The 24,639-nt window shown below is 40.5% G+C and overlaps 1 protein-coding gene across 2 annotated transcripts in view; it reads left to right on the top strand.

Annotated features, from left to right (window-relative positions):
* The window catches only part of RPRD1B (regulation of nuclear pre-mRNA domain containing 1B), a 48,640-nt gene extending 34,663 nt beyond the window's left edge, over positions 1-13,977 (top strand). For both annotated transcript variants that reach the window (XM_037012708.2, XM_017652784.3), the window contains one exon: positions 11,340-13,977. In XM_037012708.2, the coding sequence (XP_036868603.1) occupies positions 11,340-11,489 (150 nt within the window). In that variant the 3' untranslated portion in view covers positions 11,490-13,977. The remainder of the gene's footprint in view (positions 1-11,339) is intronic.
* The last annotated feature ends 10,662 nt before the right edge of the window (positions 13,978-24,639 follow it).

The following is a 24,639-nucleotide window of genomic DNA, read 5'->3' as shown; positions in this document are numbered from 1 at the left end:
TTTAAATAATGGGATAGGCAGTAAGTGGAGATAGAGAGCTCTTTTTTTGTCAGCTTTGGAATAAATTCTCCCCTTCCCCATGATGATAGAAGCCAGTATATCTCATTGTCCGTTAGAATAAGGGCAAATGGGAGCAGGTGATTCAGTCCTCATTTTAGATGAAAACAGCTTAGGGTTTATGGGAGCATTCAGAGACACAGAGAATGTGGGGGAGGACCATAACCCAGGTCTTCTGACTCCTGACTCTGGTGATCATCTGATGTGTTTCCCTGGGCGCCAAGAGGCCCTGCCCAGAGCTGCTTTTCACAGCTCCGCCTAGCCTGGCCCCACCTGCCCACCAGTCCTCTACACTCACTGACTGCCCTGCCTTAGCATATCATTCTTCCCTCCTAACAGTGCTGTCAGCACCACGGACTGTTAGACAAATGTTGAAAATGTCAGTCTGCTTACATACATGAAGTGATAATGGTGGGGCTTGCACCCATGCCCTTCCCCACATAGCAGACCGTGGCTCGCTCACTACTTTTTCATCCCTGCGTTGATGTAGAAGCCTTTTTTACCCCTCCAAGGTTTCCCTCCAGTAGGTAGGGACTTTTCTTGAGTTGTGTCGTTCTGTGAGTACTTTGGAGTGTAGAGGCTAGATATTGGGTCACTGGACTCCTTCCATTCATTTCAGTCACTGCTGACCCTCTTAGCTCAGGCCAGATGTCAGCTGGAGCTTTTTTATCTGTCCGGGCATAAGCATGTGTGTAGGTGCATGTGCATATTCTTTCTGTATTCCAGTGTGAAACCGCTACTGTTCATCTCTTTTCGCTCCAGGAAAACAATACCACCTAGTCATCATGATGTACTTAACCAGGTTGCTGACCCAAGGGCATGGTTTGCCATCATTTGAGACTTTGCATTGAAAAAGTGACATGATTTCAGAACTCTCCCAGTTTTTTGAAACTCCATACTTCCAGCCATAGTATTGTTTTCATACCTATAGCCCACCTTTTGGTGCTTCCCCCTGGAACAGCTCCACTGAGTTTTAGTTAGTGTACATAGCACTAACTTTTCATACTTATAAAATATATACACATGTTAAGTCAAAAACAGCATCTGAGCTGCTTGTTACTGCTAGCCTGACAGAACCTTCAATCTTATTCAACCAATATGCAGCTCTTCCTTTATTTTTTTTTCTTATTATAAAAGAGACATACCACAGGGAACTTAGGAAGAATATATGTATAAAGGAAAACATAATCTCACAACCCAGAGATAATTACTTTTAATTTTGATATATTTACTTTATTTTTTCTATTTTTTATGTAGACAGTTTCCTATCATGCTTTTGTTCTGACATTGTTTTCCCTTATTAAAAATTTTATATGTATATATATTTAATGTAGCTGCTTAAATACCTGTGGTTGGATAAGCCAATGATTGTTGAGGATTTTTGCTTTTGTCTTTTTTTGGGGGCGGGCAACTTTCAGTATTTTAATTGTTATACTTCTGTAAATTTCCAGAAATGGGTTTTTTTTATGTATGTGCAAACATCTGCTTGTCTTCAGGTACTCTGAAGTTCATGTACATTTCAGTGTCTTTGCCACCAGTAGGCCTTCCTGGCTTAGGAGTTCTTGCTTTTTTTCAAAGCATGTTAGCAGCAGCCTAGAACTTCATTGAGATTTGTAGATTGACAGACAGATATATAGATATAGATATCTTCCCTCTATCTCCATAAATTAAGGATCAGTCTTTGCTTTATGAAAGTATGAACATGACTAGTTTAATTAGACAAATGGGGCTCTCTTCTGGGTTTTAAATTATCTGTTCACATTTGAAACAGCTGTGGGAAAAGAGCAGCTACTTAATATAACATTGACTTGAGTCATAATTTTGAGAACAGAGTTCAGATTACAGAAATTTGAGATGTAGTGTCTAAGTATCTATTTGACCCAATGGGAACATGTTATTTTGAGCAAAGATTTATTTTAGTCTTTATGAATGTTCCTGATGCTGTTAAGGTAGGCTTTCTACACCCACTTCAAGTTGTGATTTTTGAGGAAAGTAAAACAGGATTATAGCATACTTTGCAGTCTTGGAAATTACATCTCTCACTTTTTCTTCTATAACATGTAGGACTTGAAATAAGATCAGAGAGTCTTTTTTGGAATTAGGGCAAAAATGTTCATGGTTATAATCAGGAGTCAAACAAACCAGTGCAAACAAAGCCCTTGAGCTCCCAAAGTTATAGTGTCCTTCATGTGAAGAGGTGATAGAACCAGTCAGCTGTCAATATGACTTTGCAAGCCTCCTTATTTGTTCTATTTCTTATTGAGATCCTTTAAACATCTTTAGGAAAAAGTGTGAACAACTTTCTTGCTTAGTCCAGTCATTGGATACTTTGGGAATTTTAAGCAGAGTAACTTTGCAAATTTCAACTCAACAGAAATTTGTCATCAGTCTTCTGAGCATTCTTGTGGTCTGAATAAGTGTCTTTAGGATGTCTGGTATGATGTATTTGGTTCATTACAAGTCCTTTCATTTGCCCCGATGTTTCTGTTCCATGGGGCACAGACTTACTAGGAGTAATTCCCATAAAGGTACTGTTTACTCCAGTTATGCATCGGTAATGAGGATCTGCAGTGTCTATTCCAGGCCTTTTCTGGCTTTTCCTGTTGAGTGGTCCTTGTAGCCATTTTTGGTGGTTTTTACTTTTTAAAATACCAATTTTATCCTCATCTGGGGCACACAGGTTCCTTTTCCTTCCTGTAGAAGATGTCTCCAATAGACTGGCAGGTAGCAATGCAGTGCCTCTCTAACATTAACAAAAATCACATTCACACAAGCACACCCTCATGCCACTACCACTATGCCTTTTAACTACCCTGTCTCCCCTTTCCTTTGCTGCCTCCACTTAACCCATTGTAGTCTGGCATGCATATCTCCATTCCACTGATGTGGCCGGCTTCCGAATCCCTCACCAGTAGTCTAATTTCAAAAGCCAGAAGAAACTTCTCATCTCTGTCCCTCATTTCATTTTCCGTTTCTCTTTTTGGCCCTCTCTGTGGCATTAATACCATTTATTGCCTTTCATGTGTTTTCCTTTACTGATTTCTATATACCATGCTCTGCTGATTATAGTCTATTTTTTTGTTTTGTAAATGTTGATATTCCTTTAGCCTTTTTTTAATTTTTCCTTTTCCTTGAATGACATACTTAAGGTGGCTTCAGCTACCTATGAGCTTAAAACTAGTTCTTTGCCCAGATCCTTCCTTGGATCCCAGACCCATATATCATATTTCCACAGACACTTCAAACTTAATACTGCCAGAACAGACCATTTTGTCCCTTCTAACCCTTCCTTCTCTTTCATCTTGGAGAATGGCATTGCCATACATCAAAAACAGCCACTAGACCTAATCCAGCTTTTTCCCCCCTATTTTTCCCACCTCCCAAATTGGTCAGTTCAGCCTCCTTTTATCCCAGTCTCCCCTTAGCTCCTCCGCTGTACCTCTGCCATACTACCTCCCGTCACCTGTTTTCCACACTGGGGTAGTCACCAAACCATCATTTTTATCTCCTCAGTTCTTCTTGAATCTTCATCTCTGTCTCCACTTCTACCACCTTAGTCCAGACTCTAATTGTCTCTCACTTGGTCCCCGCCATAGCCTTATTAGTGATCTACCTGCATTTGTTCTTACATCCTGTACTCTTTTCTTCGCAAGGTAGCCCTGTGATGTTTTCAAAGTGCACCTCTGAGCATATCATTTCCCTGCTTAACATTTAAACGGTTTCTTACTGTGCCTAGCATATAGGCCCAAATCCTTGCATATTTCCCCTGAGTCCCACCCCATGACTTGACCCCTGCTGACCTCAGCCATATCTCTTGCTGTGTCCATTTCATTCTATCCATATTGGCCTTCTTTTATCTCCAGCTTTACATGTGCTGTTCCCTCTGTCTAGATCACCCTCCCCTCTTTACTTCCCACCAGTTACCTTTACCTAGTTTAATTCCCATTCTTCATTCATATCCCAAGTCAAATAGTATATCCCTGACACCCTGCCCCATCTCTACATCAAACCAGGCCTTCCCCTACTCCCCATGTATACTGTCATAGCTCCCTGTCTTTTTCCTTTGGAGCTTCACATTGTTTGTTATCTGTTTATGGACTATTTGGTTATTTCCTGTCCAGATCATAATAAAATCCTGTCTGTATTGTTAGTCTTTCATCCACAACCCTATCCTGTTGCTTGGCAAGCATGCTGACTGATCCAGGTGGCAGGTGTGGTTGCAGCTCTGTACATCTCTAGGCTAGGGTAGAATACCTTAGAGGGGACTTCTGCCAGGTTAAAGGTGTTCACATGAGCCCCAGGCTTTACTCCTTAGACAAATTCCTTCCCCTCTCTTAGCCTTTAGAGTCATAGAGTTGGACCGACTGTACTGCCCCCCTCATTATGAAATTTTGTAGCTTTTCCCCCTAGTCTTGGAGGTCCATGGCCCTTTCATTTTCTCAAGTTGACTTCCAGTGTGCTAAATTTTCATGCCATACTCGAATGGTGTGTGGGAGAGGGGAAGGATTTTTGTACCCCAGTAATTATCTTTCTCTTCTGTCTGTGTGTCTTTTCTTAACATAAATCAGGAAGATTAAATATTGCTCATAAAATAATAAACATGAAAGGGGTGATTGTTATTCTCCTCCTCGCGTCTGCTAATCCACATTCAGTAGTTTAGCAAGTGCCCGGTTTCGTTCAAGTCTCACAACCACCCTATGGTATAAGCATTATGTGTCCTTTCCTGTCTTGTACATAAAGGCAGTAAACCCAGTGAGGTAATGTCGTATGTCACCCCATAGGCAAATGGTAAAGGAGGATTTGAACTTGAATTCTCTAACTTGGAATTTTTTTTGTTTTACTACAATGACCTCCCTTTAGTGGGAGGGATGATGTGCCCTTAGTCTCTGGAAGAATTAGCAGTGCATTTTCCTTTTTTGGCTAATTGAAAGGAATTGAAGTCTTTACTGCTTGAAGAGAGATCTGTATCCACATTGGTGTAGTAAGTAACGTACAGGCTACCTTGCCCAAGGCAGACCTCCTGGCACTTAAAATTATAATAAACATTGCTTAAAATTATTTTGTGTGGAAAATGTCCTTTTCCTTTCTCCCTTTGCTTCTCAGCTGCCCTGTAGGAGGGCTTGACCCAACTAGTAATTTGGCTCAAAAGGTGAAACAGTTGACAGTCTTGCACCTTTGCCATTTGTCTGCACTCCATGAGTAACCTGGTTTCCATTAAAGTGGTTGCTAAGGAAGCCAGTTGAGAGAGCTTTGTTACTAGCATAAAGCTTACATTTTTGATGGTTAATACATAAAAAAAACTAATTATAAGTTCTTGTACTTTTAGTATTTTGGTTGTAATTTTTTTGTGATGAGGGGCCCAATGCATAAATAATGGAAGCATTTTTGAAGGACTTGAGTGTTTTTAAATAAGTCTCTTCTTAAAGTATTTTATGGACCTCTATTAAGTTATAAATATTCCACTCTATAATTACATCAAGGTTTGAAAGTTTACCTATTCCTAAAGTAGATTTTATTTTTGTTCATTTCATTTTTTTATTAGCCTAGTTATGTAGACACTGACTTTTTATTTTTCTTCTCTTGTGCCTGCAAATCTCTGTTAAAAGGGTTTTTTTTTATCAACAGTAGAAGCTCCCTTAAGCCTCTTGGGTAATGGGTCCTCTGGGGAGAGAGAACTAACCTGGACACACTTGGTGGTACAGTTCAGGCTTAAGAAGTCTATTCCCATTTGACTCCTCCAGTGTGTAGTTGGATCGCTCTGAGAGCATTCCTTGAATTGTCACCATTTTGTCATATTCCCTTCTATAAGTACTTTGTGTTTGCCTTTATTACTGGTTTTGGCAGTGGAGCTGAGAGGCTCCCAGTGTGTTTCGCAGCAGCTCTGGCCCTGCTGTAACGCCCCAGAGTTTATCATCTTGAAAAGTCGAAGCTGCCACTAAGTCACATGGGAACACAGAGGTGACTGTAAAATAGGTGTGGCGTCAGTGATGGTTTTTTGTTCCTGCATAGATCCTTGAAGAAAAATTAAAAGTAGCACTCTTATTCCAGTCCAAAGATTTATATATTGTACTTTCCCTAAAAATTAATGAAAGAGAGAGAAAAGAAGAGGTTGTAATTTTCAAGTGTAGGTGCTGTGAGCCTTAGTGGCAAGAGGTTAGCCTCCTGGAAGGATGAAGGGGGCTGGCTGGCTGTGTTAAATGATACTATAGGGTGCGGGTCAGCTTCCCGTTTCTGCTTGGCACTCTCAGCCTTCATGGATGGAGCAGTTTTAACTTACATTCAGTGTTGCAGGTCACCTTTAAAACAGACCCTTCATAAACTGCTTCGTGCATAATAACCCTTTATGACTCTTAATTGGGAGTAGCTGAGTAGTGGGCAATTTTTATATACCATATGTCCTATAGCACAACAGGGTAAGATAAAGGAAAACATGACTCTTGGTACTGGAAATCTTGTCTCATCAAGCCTGTGGTGTTTTCTAATGTAAATACTTACAAAACCAGAAAAAAATAGGTTTGACAATATTTATATATTGATCAGTATTTCGTACAGGAGTTGCTAGAGGAAATGCTTATAATTTTTGTTGGTTTCGAAAATAAAATTCTTGTAGAAACAGCATTTCATTGTCAGTCCCAGTCATTTCTAACCCTCTTATCCCAGAGCTTATCTGTAGCATGTCAGGTCTGGCTTACTGCTCTAACCAAAAAAGGCAAAGAATGTGTAAGCCTTGCTCCTTTCAGTCAGTTGTCTTAGTGCTCTGATCGTGTTCACACAGTGTCAGCCGGATCCGCAGGAAGCAGGGGGCTTTGGACACATTTCCATTGCACGCGTGGAGAGTCTTTGAGGTGAGATTCCAGAGCTTTGCCAGGAGCATGAATCCTAGGCATATCTCAGAACTCCCTTGGGTCTTACCATCTATGTTTTAAACATTTCTGGGCAGTCAAGTAAACCCAGGCAGTTTATCACAGGTGCCTGCTTCTCCCCCTTCTGCCACTCCTGGAGGACCCGGAACAGAGGGGAGCAGCAGCAAGTCTGCCAGGACTCTTAGCTGTTTCACGGCTCTCCACGGTCCCTCTGGGGTGAGGTAGGATTTGCTGCAGTAGGTGCGTGTAGCTGAATGGAAGATTCAGCTCAACCCCTCACTTCTGCCTCCACCCCAGCATAAGCTGCGCATGAGCAGGGAAGGCAAAGCAGCAACAGGACTACTTGGATTTGCCTTGTCTTATCTCGCTTAAGATTGGTAGGAGAGGAAAGGCAAGGATCTGAAGACGAGTGCAAAGAAGAGCCACGTGAACTGTGGTTGAGGTGAATCAGCTGGAAGGGAAGGAAGACTGATGAGCAGAACGCTGCAGCCATGTCGTCCTACAGGTCCTAATCGCTCGAATTCCTGCACCAGGCAGGGTAGCATGAGTGAGATTAAAGGCTTAGTCCTCCATTATACACAAGTGTAAGGTATTTTAAACAAGGAACATGTGACCACCTTGCCACATAACATTTCTCTACCTGAGTGGTACTTGGTATACTAAAGAGATTGTGGGATGCAGTACACTGAAATGAGTCAAAAGAATTGGAATGGGTCTCATCATGTTAAAGTTGGTTTTAGTGGTATCATGGAAAGAAGCCCTGGTTTTTTCCGAGAGCAGTAGTAGCTGAGGGCACAGTTTGAAACCTTATAGCAGCAGAGCTTGTCAGATGGCAGCTGGTTGGTTGAGAGAAAAGATTCTTGGATTTTCCTGATGTTTGTCTCTCTTACTCATCCAGAACCAAAGACAATAACTGGAAAGGCAGCTAGTGAGGGAGTGCTGTGATCCCACCAAGGGAGAATAAGAAAAGGGAGAACTGGGGGGCAAGTGAAGGCTGGAGTTGGAGAATAGTTTTGTTTGGGTTCAATCTTAATTTTTTGTTGGTCATGACAGTGTTTGATACAGATGCTGACCTAATTTGGAAAAAGACAATATATTTTTAAAAAGGGTGGTGGGAGATCACAGAATCACTCTACTGAATATTCAGGGGACTATAAAATTACTGTAGCTTCAGTTTGACCTAATCAAACTTGAGAGCCCATTTTTTAGTGCAGGATAATAATCTACCACAGTTTGTCCATTCCCCTACTGAAGGGCACCTTGGTTTCTTCCAAGTTTTGGCACTTAAAATGCTGCTATAGTAATTTATGTGTTCATGTTTATTATAAAAAATTATGTTTATTTATGGTGTAAGTTTTCAGCTCCATTGGATAAATACCACTGAGCATGATTGCTGGATCATGTAGTGAGAGTATGTTTAGTTTTGTTAGAAACCACCAAACTGTCTTCCAGAGTAGCGTACTATGTTGCATTTCCACCAGCAGTGTATGGGAGTTGCTGTTGCTCCACATCCTCATCAGCATTTGGTGGTGTCAGTGTTCTGGATTTCGGCTGTTTTTAATGGGTATATGGTGGTACCTCATGTTTGAGTTTGCATTTCCCTAATGACATATGATGTCCCTTGCAAACATTTTCCCCAGTCTGTGGCTTGCCTTTTCATTTCTTTGACAGTATCTTTTGCAGGGCAAAAAATTCTCATTTTAATGAAGTCCAGCTTATCAGTTCTTTCATGGATCATGCCTTTGGTATTATATCTGAAAAGGCATCACCAAATCAAAGATCATCTAGACTTTCTTTTGTTATCTTCAAAGAGTTTTAGTTTTGTGTTTTACATTTAGGTCTGTGATTCATTTTGCATTAAATGAATCTTCTTTTAAAAAACAACTGTAAAGGATGTAAAATCTGATTTTTTTACATATGGGTGTCTGTTTGTTCCAGCACCATTTGCTGAAAAGACTATCTTTTCTTTGCTGTATTACCGTTGTTACTTTGTCAAAGATCAGTTAACTGTATTTATGTGTATTATGTTTCTAGGCCCTCTGTTCTGTTGCACTGATTTATTTATTGTTTTGTCAGTACCACATTTTCTTGATTACTGTAGTGTTATAGTAAATCTTGGAGTCAGGTAGCATTTGACTTTGTTTTACTCTTTCAATATTGTGTTGGCTATTCTGAGTCCTTTGCCTCTCCATATAAACTTTAGAATCACTTTGTAACCACAGAATAACTTGATATGATTTTGATTGGGACTTTGTTCGATCTGTAGATCAAGTTGGGAAGAACTGACATCTAAGTAATATTGATTGTTCCTATCCATGAACATGGAACATCTCTCCATTTATTTAGTTCTGTCTCTGTTCATCCGTTTTATAGTTTTCCTCTTGTACTTACTTTGTTAGATTTAGACCTAAGTATTTCATTGTTTTGGGTGCTAGTATAAATGGAATTGTGTTTTAATTTCAAATTCTACTTCTTCATTGCTGGTATGTAGGAAAGTGATTGACTTTTGTATATTAACCTTGTATCTTGTAACTGTGTTTTTCAGTTTTCAGTGACAGTTCCATTCTCATCCTTTCTCTAGTAATGCCCTCCTCTCAGGCTAAAGTACCTGCTCTTTAAGTAGAAATCTATGAAAAGAGTAACCTAGTGGCATGAGGTATGGGCAGGTTTTCAGAGTGGCCCAAAGAGAGGACTTCGGTGGAACATATTATTAATTTTTTCATGAAGTATATAAAACCAAAGAAGAAAAATGTAGAGGGAAGGGCAGGGGTTCTTGATATTTTAGATGCTCAGATCTGAAATTCGTTTTCAGTTTCAAAAACGAATGGTGATTACTTAGTGTGGTGTACTTGGACATAATGTTTCATCTATTGTTAATTCATTGGGCAACTGTGTTGGACACTTACTGTCTACAGGACACCACTGGTCATAGTGATGCCATTTGAAGGAAATGGGTCTGGTCCTAACCACCTGAAGCTTCCCAACTTGATGTGAGAGTTATTATTAATTTCCATAAGCATTGTTTTGATCATTAAGTCTAGCAAGGAAAGAAATGGGATGTCAGGAAAGCTTATTCTTCCTTGTCTCTTCCTTTGATGGCCTGTGTGAGCAGCTCTCATTTCAGGTGGAAGACTGCCTACCTGCAGTAGTGTGGGGGCAGAGCCTCCCTGCCCGCACCCCGGATTCCCTTGTCCTACTCCTTGTTGTACTTTGTCCTCACAGCTTGAACTGAGTGTTCCTCGTTTTCCCTATTTACTGTTTTATCACTCTTCCCAGGAGTGCTTAAGCTCATGCCCCTAAACCTGTGCTTCAGGTGCTTATAAGGTGTCTGGTAGGAGGGAATCTAAAACATGAAGAACCTCAAGCCTGGTCTGATTCTTTCCTTTTCGGGTGAGGAAGGTGAGGTGATGGAAGACCTCTCTTCCATCCCATGTCCACAGTCCCGCAGCAAGTTAGAGCCCAGACTAAACCCGGGCCTTGGAGTCTCAGCCCGGTGCTTCCTATTCCATCCCTGCAGGAGATGCTGCAGCCAGCAGGACCCAGCCTCGGTAACTTTCTTTCTTTGTAGGAATACTTAGGGTGGATGATAGAGCTAGAGGAAAAAAGATAAACCCCAAAGGAGGCCACAAACCACCAACTTCACATTGCCCAGGGTTGTTACTCTGCAGGTTTACCAAGGATACCTTTTGCTGGGAGCTGAGGAAAGAAAGTAGTATACCAAATTCCTGTCATCAGGGGAGTCATATTTTAGAGGAACATAGAAGTCCAACATGTATGGAGAGACAACCTAAAAGCAGCCTTTTGGGGGGGGCGCTTATATGCATGCTCAATGCATAGGAGGCCTCCGAGCTGGTGAAGATGGGGACCAGTCTCCTGGATGAACAGAGAAGATTTTCCTTGAGATGGGATCTCAGCCGTTAGGCAGAGGAGTAGAGTCAGGACTTCGCTGGGCTAGGAGATGAAAGAGATCCCTTCAGGCTTGAGGGGTATCCTGAACAAATGGCCCGTGCAGTGGTGGCCTGTGCATAGTGGGTCGGGAAGTTGTGAGAAATACATTTGGGCAGGAGCTGATTTTAAAGACCTTGAGCTCTAAACATTCATGGAGATAGTGCATTACCATGCTTCACTTTCTCAAAGGAGTGACTTGATGAAAGCTGGGCTTTGGAAGATAAGTGCAGCATGTTTAGGGGAGATTATTATAAGGCCTAATCAATGACTTATCTGCAGTTACTCAGGTATAAATTTTTTTTATCTTTAAGAGTTTGAAAACCCTAGCATTGTAGTTTAGCTGAATGGCAAAGAGGTGATCTGATAGGGAGAAAATAGAATGGGAAGGTGAGAGTATCTGTATTGGCACCTTATGCCTGACCATCAGCACAACACAGATTTAACTGCATTGCCTTCTCTTTCTCTCCTTAGGAATATAAACAGAAGCTTGCTCGGGTAACCCAGGTCCGCAAGGAGCTGAAGTCCCATATTCAGAGCTTGCCAGACCTCTCATTGCTGCCCAACGTCACAGGGGGCTTGGCTCCCTTGCCTTCTGCTGGTGACCTGTTTTCAACTGACTAGGGCAGGTGCCATGCCCCAGAATCCCATCTCTACCAGCAGAAAGAAGAGGGCAAGTCATAGTTGGAAATAACCTTGTGGCCCCTGGTTCTATACCTCCTTCCATCTAGTCCCCTGGCCTCAAGAAAGAACCACAGACTGATTCTCCTTTCTGGCCTCTCCTGTTGAGCACAATTCAGAACAGTGGTGAGTGGAGTCCAGTTGAGATTCATATTTGGAAAGAATACAAACTCATCTACTTTGTGTTTTCATGCCCTTGTTGGTTTTCCATCCTTAACTGTCTTTTTACACCCAAGAAATTATGAAAATTGTGTGTACTCTGGAAACTTGCAGAGGAATCTTGTCCCTCATGACAGCATTGTCATGAAAGCAGCTTCTCCTTTCTGAGCTGGGCTTGTTCAAGTTCAGTACAGGCTTCCACTGAGGGACTCGCTCTGGAGCCATTGACTTTCCTGGCTGACATCCCCCCAAAAGCTGGAGGCACATCTGTTGAGCAGCTTTGCCATAAAGAGTTTGCCAAATCTCTGACCCTCCCTTACTTCTAGTGATATGTAGTCAGAGGTGAGGTGTGTTTGTTTTGTAAGCAGACTAGAGAATCATCTAGCAATTACATTCAGAGCTGGTGTGGGACATAAAGTCACAGTTCAGAGACAGAGTAGCAGGGATCACAAGCCTGAGTTAATATAAGTTACTTGATTCAGATTCCTATAAGCAACCTTTATAGGCTGCTTGATACCTAGATAACAAGGGTCCCCTCACTGTCACAGAGAATCGTTAGAACACAATCATTTGGCCGCAGATGGTTGTGAAGGTGGTTCTTAGTAATGGCAGTGGCAGGCCCGCAAGCTGAATGCATATTGAGTCTGGGCTCTGCACGGGTACTGCTTTGGCCCTATCTTTTGGAGAGTAGGGCACACACACTAACGTTGAGTTCACTGTGTGGGCTCATGTCCACATACAGTGACTAAACTTGAATATCTCCCTTGCAGAAATGGTACTCTGTGCATGTTTGTCTGTCTGTCAATTCCTGCCACTGCATGAGTCCTTGTGCATATGGAAGGAGGAGTATTTTTGATCAGATGTTACTGAATAGCTCATCTGGGGCATAGGAAGGGGGAAAGTCAGCGGTATTCATTTAGGTTTTTATTCCATTTTTATGCCAGCTGACATAACTAAATAATGTAGAGGGGATTTTTATCTTGCTTTTAGTAAAGGTTAGGCCTGCTAACTATAAGTCATTCTCATTTGGCAGGCTTATTTTTGACATTGGAAAGGGCAGAAAACAATTTGCCCCAATAGTGTAATAGGACTGATAGCCTAGAGACTGAAATCCAAGTGCTGTAAAAAGGAATTCAGTGGAGGGGGCTTCAGAATCTCTATTCTGAATTGTTATTTTCAGGATTACCAAAAAGCCAATTACATGTGATTTTACATGTTTAACATGTCACAGCATAACCTATGTTTTAATAAGCGTCACAGGCTTCCCTTCAAGAAGCCCTCCTGCCTGCCATGAAGTGAGAACAGTGGGGTCACAGCAGGTGTCCAGTTGAACTCTTGTAGAACCTTAGTAGCATTGAAGCTGTTTTTCAGATTTGAATATGGACTGTGTGTTGTTTGCTTATTGGCACTGCCTGTTGTCCTGTCATTTTTTAATTAATGAGTCTGTATCTATAAATAAAGTATTTCTCCCAGAGGCCATACGGCAGTAGGTGACTTTAATAAAATTTGCAAGATAAATAGGAGTCTTGGCTGTCTGCACACAGGCCCCTTCCCGCTCTGGTGTGCTGTAGCCCCACACGTGAGCTTGTTCCTCAGCAGACCCATCTGGATGTTGTGGAGGCTTTCACCAAGGAAGCAACGTTTTATTACCCACAAACCAACCAGAAGGTATAATAGATATTTGCTCTAGTAAGTTATAACATGACGGATTTCGCCCACTACTCTGTTTTATCTGGTTGAGTCTGACCAGCGATCGGTGCATAATTATTACAGCAAGAGCAAGAAATGAAACTAGCAATTATGTAAATGGATGTGTTGGCCTCTTAACACCTGTTACTAGCAGACTTCCTTTGAGGAAGTTACTGTTTTTTATTTTTAAGTGAAATTCTTTTGTTTTTTAAACCTTAATTCTTCCCATATCCTCCCCAAGTGTGCTTACTTCATTTGTTTAATTTAAGTGAACCTGTCTCCTTTCTCCTATACGGATGAGATGATCTGGCGGGGTGGGTGGGTGGTTTTGTCTTGTGTCTTTCCTTCTACACTTAGGACATCCACAGGCCTCAAAGGACCTTTCCTTTAGGTCATATTCCTCAGATAGTCTTCAGCCTTCCTTTGTTTTTTTTTTTTTTTTTTCTTAAAGAATATTTTTAAAGCTTAAATTTGTATATTAATTTAGGACTTTATTTAGAAGTATAGGCTGTCATTGGCGGCAGCAGTATATTCTAAAATGTCTCATAGATATATATTTTTGAATAAAGATGGTGTTGTTGAATGACATTGTGTGATGTTTCTTTTCCCTACCCTGCACTGAACACCCAGTCCTTTGTGACTACCCTGCACTGAACACCACTGCTTTGTGAGCAGTGGGTAATTAGTAATCACCAATAGAGATTGTACTGTCTGCACACAATCTTGTCCCTTAGGAGTTTTGTGACTGTTGGCAGCCCATAAATACTCAGCACTTACATAGTATTTTCTGGTTCTTTCCAGGGGCTTAATTAGCTTTAATTATCCAGTCTACACATTACCCAGGAGAGGTACCTCCATAGTTTTATCCTCATTGTATAAAAATGGGAACTGATGGAGAGAGGTTAAATGACTCTTTCCTCAGTACCACACAGTCTGACAGATTAAAACTTGGAAGTTCTTTGATCTCAGTGCTTCTGTTCACACCACTAGACCTCCTGAGAGAGACTTAATTTTGGCAATGTAGTCAAAGTCACTCTGAACACTTAAAAGTAGAAAAAATGCAAGAGAATTGCAAACCCGAGTGGTATGTCTTTTAAAAACATTTCTGTGGGTTTTCTTTCTCTCCACTTTTAAATTCAGTGAACGTATATTGGCTGCTATTGGTTTAAACTCAGAATAATAGAAAGCAGTTTGAAATAAGTACTTCTGAAGCAATTGGTATGTTTGGAAGGATGGTTTTAACCTTTCCTCTGGGTGAGGGCAGCATTTGTCAGAAGTGAGGTTACCCATTTATCCTATAATATAAAAAACTGGCAAGCTGTGGTCCTTCAAGACAAGTTGAAATCCAGAATTAGGAAAGATGAGACTGCATTACCCAAATTCTGTCTTAAAATAGAAAGGTTGAATGTAATATGTGAATCTCAGGAGACAGGATCTCCTTCTATGTCCCCAGGTTTCATGGCCTAGTTAATGTCTTCACTCCTACCTATAAATAGTAAGTCCATAATTCCTCTAGTTTAATTAGCACTTCAGGCTACAAAATGTGACTCTGAGGTCCTCAGAGCTGACGATGCAACTACCCAAGAGTTCATGAATCTGTCAAAATGCTTAACTTTTGTGATTAGAGCCATTAACTCCCTGTGTGACCTTCCCAGGCAAGGTACTTCCCTCTTTGGGCCTCAGTTTTCTTATCTTTGAAATGTGGTATGGGACTAAAAGATTTCCAGGTTCCCTGCCAGCTCTAAAAGCTTATGATTGTTGTTTTGCATGAGAAAAATGCAGGACTAAAGTCTGAGAATGTCAAGTCCTAGGTTCCGAGTAGTATTAGATGGATTAATAATATCACCATTGTGCTTTACATACTTCTTTAAAAAAGGCATATATGAAACTCTGGAGATCTTAGTCTATAAGGATCAGATCACAAGAGAGAGTTCTAAGACTAGAAAGATGGAGGTAAACACAGTTTACTGGGCATAAGCAATCTGCTTTTGGTTTATTTGAGATTGTTAATAAAAAGCTATTTTCCAGCGTGGTGTGCTATCTTCCTTTCTCCTAGATCCATTCAACTGGCTAAACTCATTTCTCATCACCACCTCCATGGGATTTTCCACTTAAAAGTCATTCTTATTCTTTGAGACATAGATTGAATTAAGAATCCATTATTCTCCCTTACAGTAGATTAGGATTTATATAGCTTTATATAGTGTTGAAAGCCCAGTTTGTTGAATTTTGTAGATCCTGAAAGTAATTTTGGATTAAAAATTAATTTCTACCACTGGTTTGATAAATATCAAAATTAATATGAATCAATGTATCTAATATTTTTCATGAGCAAGAGGCAGTGTGGCAAGTGATAACTTATATTTTCTGATCTTTCACTGTGATGACCATGGACCAGTCCCTCAGCCTTTTTGGGTCTCAGCTGCTGCTTAAAAGAAAATGAATGAGATTGACCAAGTAACTTCTGAAGAACTTTCCAGATCTAAAGTTCTATGCCTAGGCTTTCAGAATATTTCTTCTGACTGAAAATCTTAATAAACTCAGTACCTGGATAATGTACTCCCTAGATATTTAAATGCCAGTTTCAGTATGAATTTTTAGTTAGGAAATTGATGAAGTACAGTGGATCCTTCAACAGCACAGGTTTGAACTGCACAGGTCCACTTATACACAGATTTTTCAATAAATATATTGGAAAAGTTTTTGGAGATTTGCAACAATATGAAAAAGTACTTTTTTCTAACTTCATTGTAAGAATACAGTATATAATACATGTAACAAAATATATGTTAATCAGCTGTTTGTAGGCTCTCTAAGGTTTCCTGTCAACAGTAGGCTATTAGTAGTTCAGTTGTGGGGGAGTCAAAAGTTATCTAGATTTTTAACTGCATGGGGAGTTGGTGTCCCTAACCCTTGTATTGTTAAAGGGTCAATTGTAGCCGCAAACATACTTATTAACTTGAAAAGAGCTGTTAGTGAAAAGGGCCTAGTGCCATGTCTGGAACATATTAGGAATTCAGTGGTAGCTTTTACTGTATTCAGTAATGAAGAGAGGTTAAATACATATGTAACAAGAAGCTAAGATAGATGTTTTTAGGAAGACAGCAATAGATACTACTTACCTATACCATATGCTCTATTTATAATGGCGGTGGTGAAAAAAAAGCCTGTAGCTGTCTTAAACTCCCTCACTCACATTGAGGGTTCGAAAGAATTGGGTTACAGCTGAAGAAGAGGATTTTTGGTGGGGATTTCTTTGAAGAGAGCCGTTGATGTGTTTTGGGTCTCCCAAGGGAGTAGTGGATGCCATCTGCCTCTTACCTGAAGGCTTAGGGAAAAGGGCCTCAATGTCCCCCTTAGGGTGACAGTCCAGTGCACTAGACAGACCCCTGCCTGGAAGAATCTATAAAGGATGGGATGGCAGTGACTGGCGAGGGGCTTTAATGAAGTAAGGAAGAGGTGGCTGAGTTGGGTGCAGCTTCTACGCCTACAGTTTGTTGGACACAGGATGCATGCCTGTCTCCAAGACCCAGAAGTGGGCTTTTTGCAAGAGAACCAGCATTGGGTCATCCCAGAGCCTGATCAAGAGGTGAGGGATCTCCTCACACAGGTCAACTGGCTCACGGTGCTGAGGAAGGAACAGAAAGCAAAGAGCCAGCAGGGAGGCATCACCCCTGACAGATCCCTGGGGAGCGGTGATGGGATGACTGGCAGAAGGAAGACAATGAGCCACTCAGTGTCAGAGGAGCCCACAGGAGAAAGAAGTTAAACTTCTGTGGGGCCAGTGCCCAATACCCACACCACCTCAAGGTAAGGATTTTCTCCTGGCGCACCTTCCTTTCCTCCCTCTCACTGCCCTATCCCTGGAGGCATCAGAAACCTTGATCAACAAAGAAGGCCTCACTTCCCTGATGCTGGCTTCCCCCCTGTAGCAGTGCCCAAGAAGCCTCAACTGCAAATGATAAGCCATTTTGATCATAATATGGGATTGGACATTTACATTTCTGAATTGAGATGCTTTTGCACCATCAGTGTGACCACGGGATAATGGTGGTGATGAAATAACATGGACTAGAGATTCTGGGGGGGCTGAAGTTTTCTTCTAGAGTTAGGGGATGCTCTAGCCCCACAAATTGGGTTTTAAGGGACAGGAGACAGAAATTTAGTTGTTTTGTGATTGCAGTTCCACAAGCCTACATGTTTATTGTAATGGTTTAAATAGATAGTTTATTTTAGGACCTTTAATTCCTGATTCACTGTTTTGTTTTTGTTAATTTAAAAAGCTCATTTCTACAACTTCAATTTGTTTAATTGAATTTATGAGTTTTCCTGTGTGTACTTGAACACATTTTTTTAAATGCAAAATCCATGTGACAAATTTACCATGTTAGTCATTTTTAAACTGTACAATTCAGTGGCCTTTAGTACACTCATAAATAATCTTTACAACCATCACCACAATGTAATTCCAGAACATTGTCATCCCCTTAAAAGGAAACCCCCCAGCTATTAAATAGTCACTCCCATTACTCCCAGCTCCTGGCACCCGCTAATCTGCTTTTTCTCTCATAAATTCCCTATTTTGGATATTTAATGTAAGAGGAATCATACAATCTGTGACCTTTTGTGTCTGGCTTTTTCCACTCCGCATAGTGTTTTCAATGTTCCACAGTGTCATAGCATTCAGAATTTTATTCCTTTTTATGATTGAATAATATGCTGTTGTATGGATATGCCACATACTCATCAATTTAATCCATCAATTGGTGGACACTTGGGTTGTATCTCCTGGTTATTGTCAACAATGCTGCTGTGAACATTCTTACACACACTTTTGTTTGGACATCTGTTTTCAATTCTTTTAGGTATATTCCTGGGAGTGGCATTGCTGGGTCATACAGTAACACTGAAACTAATTAGGGGACCACCAGCTGATTTTCCACAGTAGCTGAACCATTTTACATATTCATCAGGAGCGTATGAGGGTTCCAGTTTCTCCACATCCTTGCTGTATTAGGGTTCTCCAGAAAAACAGAGCCAACAGGGTAGGCATGTATATGTATGTATGTATGTATATATGTATATATATATGTATATATATATATATAGAGAGAGAGAGAGAGAGAGATATAGAGTAGAGAGAGAGAGAGATTAAAGGGACTGGTTTATACAATTTTGGATGCTTGATAAGTCCAAAATCTGCAGGGTTAGAACAGCAGTTGGAGACCCAAGAAAGAGTTACATGGAGTCCAAAGGCAATTTGCAGAATTCCTTCTTGCTCAAGGTGGGTGTCAGGCTTTGTTTTATTAAGACCTTTGACTGATTGGATGAGGCCCACCCATGTTACAGAAGGCAATCTGATTTATTCAAAAGTGCACCAATTTAATTATTAATCTTATCCTAAAACATAATGGAAACAATCCAGAATAATGCTTGACCAAATACATGGGTACTGTGGCCTAGCCAAGATGAAACATAAAATTAATCATCGCACTTGCTAACACTTATTTTCCCTTTTAAAAATTATAGCTACAGTTGTGTCACAGAGCTCAAAAAGTACCACAAACTAGGTGACTTTAAACAATATATTTATTGTTGAAATTGCTGGAGGCTAGAAATCCAAAATCAAGGTGTTTACAGGACCTGCTCTCTCCAGATCCTCTGGAGGTCCAGAGAATCCTTCCTTGCCTCTTCCAGCTTCTGGTAGCCCCAAACATTCCTTGCTTGTGGCAATGTAATTTCTGCCCCTGTCCTCACATGGCCATTTTCCCTTGTGTTTTTGTCCAAATTTCCATCTTTTTATAAGTATCCGAATCATATTGGATTAAGGCCCACCTTCATGATTTCATCTTATCTTGATTAAATCTGTAAAGACCTTGTTTCCAAATAAGGTCACATCACAGACACAGGGTGTTAGGAACTCAGTCTTTTTTCGGAGGGATCACGATTCATAACATTAGCCATCCTAGTGGGCATGAAGTGATATTTCATTGTGGTTTTGATTTGTGTTTTCCTAATGACTAGAACACAGGATTTTTTCATGTGCTTATTGCCCATTTTGTACATCTTTGAAGAAATGTCTATTCACATCCTCTGCCCATTTTTGAATTGGGTTGTCTCTATTATTGCTGACTTGTAAGAGCTCTTTATATATATATATATATATATATATATATATATATATTCTGTATTCTAAATCCTTGTCATATGCATGATATGCAGATATTTTCTCCCATCATATGGGTGTCTCTTTACTCTCTTGATTGTGTCCTTTGATGTACATAGGTTTTGGATTTTGATGAATTCCATCACCTATTTTTTCTTTTGCTGCTTGTGCTTTTTGCCATATCTAAGTAAATATAGCCAAATCCAAGCTCATAAAGATTTATTCCTATAAAATTTCCTTCTAGGATTTTATACTTTTAGATCTTATATTTAGGTCTTTGATCCATTTTCAGTTAATTTTTGTATATGATATGAGGTAACAGTTCAACTTCATTTTTGCATATGGATATCCAGTTTTCCCAGCATCATTTATTGAAGAGACTTTTTTCCTCTTGAATGTGTGTGGCTGCTTTGTTGAAACTTGAGCACTTCTGAAAGTGAACTTAAATAATGGGGTGTGTCTTGATCAATTCAGATTAACCTTGAAGATCTCTTCCTGGCTTGACTTTTCATAAAATCTTGACAGAGCCTGGCTTCCTGGTAGAATTATAAAACTCAAGAATATTCATAAACTAATTCCAAACACAGTTTTCTTAAAGGTCTCCAAAAGCCTTTACTGAAGTCATCATCTATTAGTTAAATGATATTTTCAAGTATAAACTAATAGTACAACTAGGGTAGAGATTTTGTTTCAAGCATGAAGGATTAAGTGCTATGGGAATTGCCTTCCACCATAAACAACTGGAAAAGCAGACAAAATACATAAAGCAGGTTTTTCTTATTTTTCAGATATCAGACATGAGGAAGCACAGAACTATGAGCCCCTGACAAAAGGGAAGTAAACAGGGAGAGGGGATTGCTGCATCTTAGTCATTGAGGGTGCTTCCAACCTACAGCACAGAGATGGGGAGTCAGGTGCGCATTCTGTCACTGAATTGAAGAGATGAGATCAGAGTTCAGGAAGGCTGGCGTGGCTAGAATTTGCAGGGAGAAATACTAGAGACATGGCAGCTGCACAGAGACAGAGCTTGGAAAAGAAGTGGCCCTTAAGTGAGTTTTGATCATGTGTGTGGGATGAAACTCCATGAGATCAGGGAAAGAACAGAAAGCAGTCGGCCAGGGAGTTCTCAGGGCTCACATAGGTCTGGAAATAGTTGAAGTTTCTGCTAGCCAGAGAGATCTTTTAATACACAGAGCACTGGATAGAAACCTCCAAAAGGTCATGCCTTTGTAGTGGAGCTAAATTAGTCCTAGAGTAAAGGCTGCTCTTAGCTTGCCATAAAACTTACTAGTAAGCCTCAGACCGATCTGCAAGTAACTGCTTGGCAGAACAAAGTCTGCTTAAAGAAATACAACAAAATGCAGCACTCAACAGAATAAAATACACTGTTTGGCATCCAACAACAAAAATCACCAAGAAAGAAATATAAAACTGTGATCAGAACCAGAAGAAAAATAAATCAATACATCCAGAATGACATAGATAACAAAATTAGTTGACAAAACCTCAAACAGCTATTACTAATATAAATACTCAAGGGTATAATGGAAAACCTAAATGTAATGAAGACATAGGAGATACATACATACATACATATATATATATATATATATATATATATATATATATATATATATATATTTAAAATCCCTATCAAATTTCTAGAGATGAAAAATATCTGAAAATAAACTGAATGGACTCAACAATTGGACACTGCAGAAGAAAAATACTCAGTGAAATTTAAAGGTACAGAAATAGAGCACAGAGGGAAAATACTGGGAAGGAATGAACAGAGCAGCTTGTGGGACAACAGCAAGTGTCAAAAATACATAGTAGAAGGAGAGGAAAGAGGGAAAAAGAAAACATATTTGAAGAAATAATGACCATTTCCCCAGTATGGTGAAAACAATAAAGCCATAGATCCAAGAAGCTCAATACCTCGAGAAGTAAACATGAGAAAACTACACATGCTAGCACATCATAGTCAAATTGCTGAACAATTGATAATGATTCTAAAGAAACATACAGAGAGGAACGAAGTTCAGAAGGATAGCAGACTTCTTGTCAGAAACTATGCAAGACAAAAAAGAATGACATGGGATCTTTAAAGTGTTAAGAGAAAGAAAAACCTTATCAACCCAAAACTCTCTATTTAGCAAAAAATGTTTTCAAAAATGAAGGTGAAATAAAAACTTTTCAAAGCAACAATAGCTGAAAGAATTCATCATCAGTAGAGATGTTAAAGGAAATTTTTCAGACAGAAGAAAATGTTACTAGATGGAAATCTGTATCTACACAAAAGTATAAAAAGCACTAAAATTAAGTATATAGGGACATACATAATTTTTTAAAATTTAAATCTCTTAAATAATTGCTTAAAAAGAAGTTATGTATTTGGGTTTATAACATACAAAAGTTATATGACATAAAATGCATGACAATTACATAAAGATCAGAAAGGGGAGAAATGGAAGTATATCATAAGGATCTTACCATATTTGTGAAGTGTTACAATGTCACTTGAAGGTAGGATATGATAAGATTGTTGTGCATTAAAAAGTCGAAACTACTAAAATCTTTAACAAAACACAGTTATAGCTGATAAACTAACAAAGGAAGTGCAATGAAATCATAAAAATTACTCAATTATTCCAAAAGCAGGCAGATGAGACAAATAGAAAACACAGCAGGTGATACACTAAAACCTAATCATATCAGAAATCACATTAAATGTAAATAATCTAAATACCTTAGTTAAAAGGCAGAGATAGTAAAATATTTTAAATGTCTGCTTTTAGGTGTCAGGGTCACTAAGAAACCCATGACTCTGGATGGAATAGTTCATTACTCAGAGAAGAGAAACAGCAAGATCAACTTCAATAATGAACATTGGTCCCCCACGGCCAATGGGTCTCATCTCATAGCTGATGCAGAGAGATGGTCTGTATGCATCCCTCTTGTGATGCAGGCAAAAGACTCTGTTCTTTTCTGACAGGAACAGATAGAGCAGTGGGGTTGGCCAGGTGCCATATGATGCACCTGCTTAAGCAGAACAGAGAAGTACACACAAAGCTCATTAGAGGGGGAAAGCTATTCCCAAAGAAGGCGATATGCCCAGAACAAGCTGTGAGGACTCCTTATATTCCTGTAAGGAAATGTTTCAGGCCCCAGGTGCATTTGTATACAACTGTGTGAAGTTCACCAGGCTGTATATGACTGACCCCAATGTATGTTCTAGTCCTTTACAAGGAAGAATTTTCTCATCTCTGAGTTGATGTAATACGCACTTCAGTTCAGCAGAGACCATGATGACTTATGACTTACTGGGCTCTGAATTAATGTGGTCTCCATGTATTTACTAACATATGCAGTTTCAAAATATCAGATGCCTAGGTTTGGGTAGTTTTCCTCTCCCTCCTCACCCAAAGACCCACTGGGTAACCCACTGGTTTGTCAGATATGCACGTGGGCATAAAGCCAGGTTAGAATGCATTTCACTTCCCTGGATAGGATCGCTGTGATATTGTTACACCAGAGGATTCCACCTCAATTAAATTTGATTAGATCACTCAGCATGCTCTAGGAAGAGCAAAGAGCCCTGAATTTAGAGTCCAGTTTAAGTCACTGCAGGGTGGAATGACAGTAGACTAGTCACTTCATATCTCAGGGTGGGGCTGACCTATGAGGAAGATAGTATTTCCAGATCTCCTGGGAGACCTTCATCCCCATGTTTAACATTAACAACTGCATGGAGAGGCAGCACAGGGATGATTATGAGCAGACTCCATTGATCTAAGTTCGAGTCCCTATCTCCTCACTTAATGGCCACCTTGGCCAAGTGATTCACTTCCCTGTGTCTTGGTTTCATCATCTGTACACTGAGGATGATAATAATAGACTCAATCCCAGAGGCTTATGGGGGCTTAATGAATCAATAGTGCTAAAGTAAGCAAAAAGAGCTTCAAGATGGTGCTGTGATAAGTGAGACAGAAACCTCCTCCCAAAACCACATATAATATGAAAATACAGCAAATACAACAAATTCTGAAAGAGCAACTGGAAAGAAGACTGCAACAGACTGCCTATATCTGGGGTAAAAAGAAGACCTTATGGAAAAGGGTATAAAGTAGCAAAGCCATGATCCAGCAGGATCCAAGCCCTTCCCTGACACCAGCTTACCAACAGGAGCAGGGAGAGGGTAGAAGCCTAGGACTGCTGAACACCCAGCCCTGGTGATCTGCTCCAGGAGCACAAATCCATATTACGTGGTGCTCTGGAGATTAGTGGGGTTGGAAAGCAAAGACAGGTGGAATATGCAGACTGAGGTTCCAGTTGCTTGTGGAGAGCAGGTACCCACAACTGGATGCTCCGGGACAAAAGAAAGGCAGGCACTTTGAAAGACTTCCCAATAGCAAGAGGACTATTAAAGGGACAAGGATTACACAGAGCTCGCTCCTCAGGAGAAAGGACAGCTGGGGAAAGTCATCCCAGCACACCCAGCTCAGCAGGTTGGGAACTCCCAGGAGCTTCAGGCTCACCATTCCCCTGGCTGGCAATGTGCACCAAGGCCCCCCACTGTGATATGCAGCCTGCCACTCCTTCCACCCAGCTGGCACCAGTTCACAAAACTGCTGCCCTGACCATTGCACCAGGCCAGCCAGAGAGTGGCTCTACAGCAGCTACGGGGGTGTCATGCAGAGGATCCTCCCTGCTGCTCTTGGCCCACTAGCCCTGGCAGTGGAGGCAGGCACTGCAGCCAGGAAGCAGGAAAGAGCTCTTTCCTCCCAACAGGCACTGGCACTGCTCACCTGTGGTCCCTGCCATTGCTCCAGGTGCTGGGCAGCTCCAGAGAGTAGAGCTTCTGGGCACTAAAGGGCACCACCTACACAAATTTATTAATCCATAGGAATCAATACAAATATGAAGTGGCAAAAGAACCTGATACAAACCAAAATCCCACAAACACCAGGAGGAGGGCTCAGTGAAACTGAAATCACCAATCTTCCTGATAAGGATTTCAAACTAAAAATCACAAACATGCTCATGGAGCTACAGAAAATATTCAAGACCTCCGGGAGG

This window comes from Manis javanica, chromosome 5 (assembly GCF_040802235.1).
Source record: "Manis javanica isolate MJ-LG chromosome 5, MJ_LKY, whole genome shotgun sequence".
Classification (NCBI taxonomy): domain Eukaryota; kingdom Metazoa; phylum Chordata; class Mammalia; order Pholidota; family Manidae; genus Manis; species Manis javanica.
This window is presented reverse-complemented; position numbering and strand designations above follow the sequence as displayed.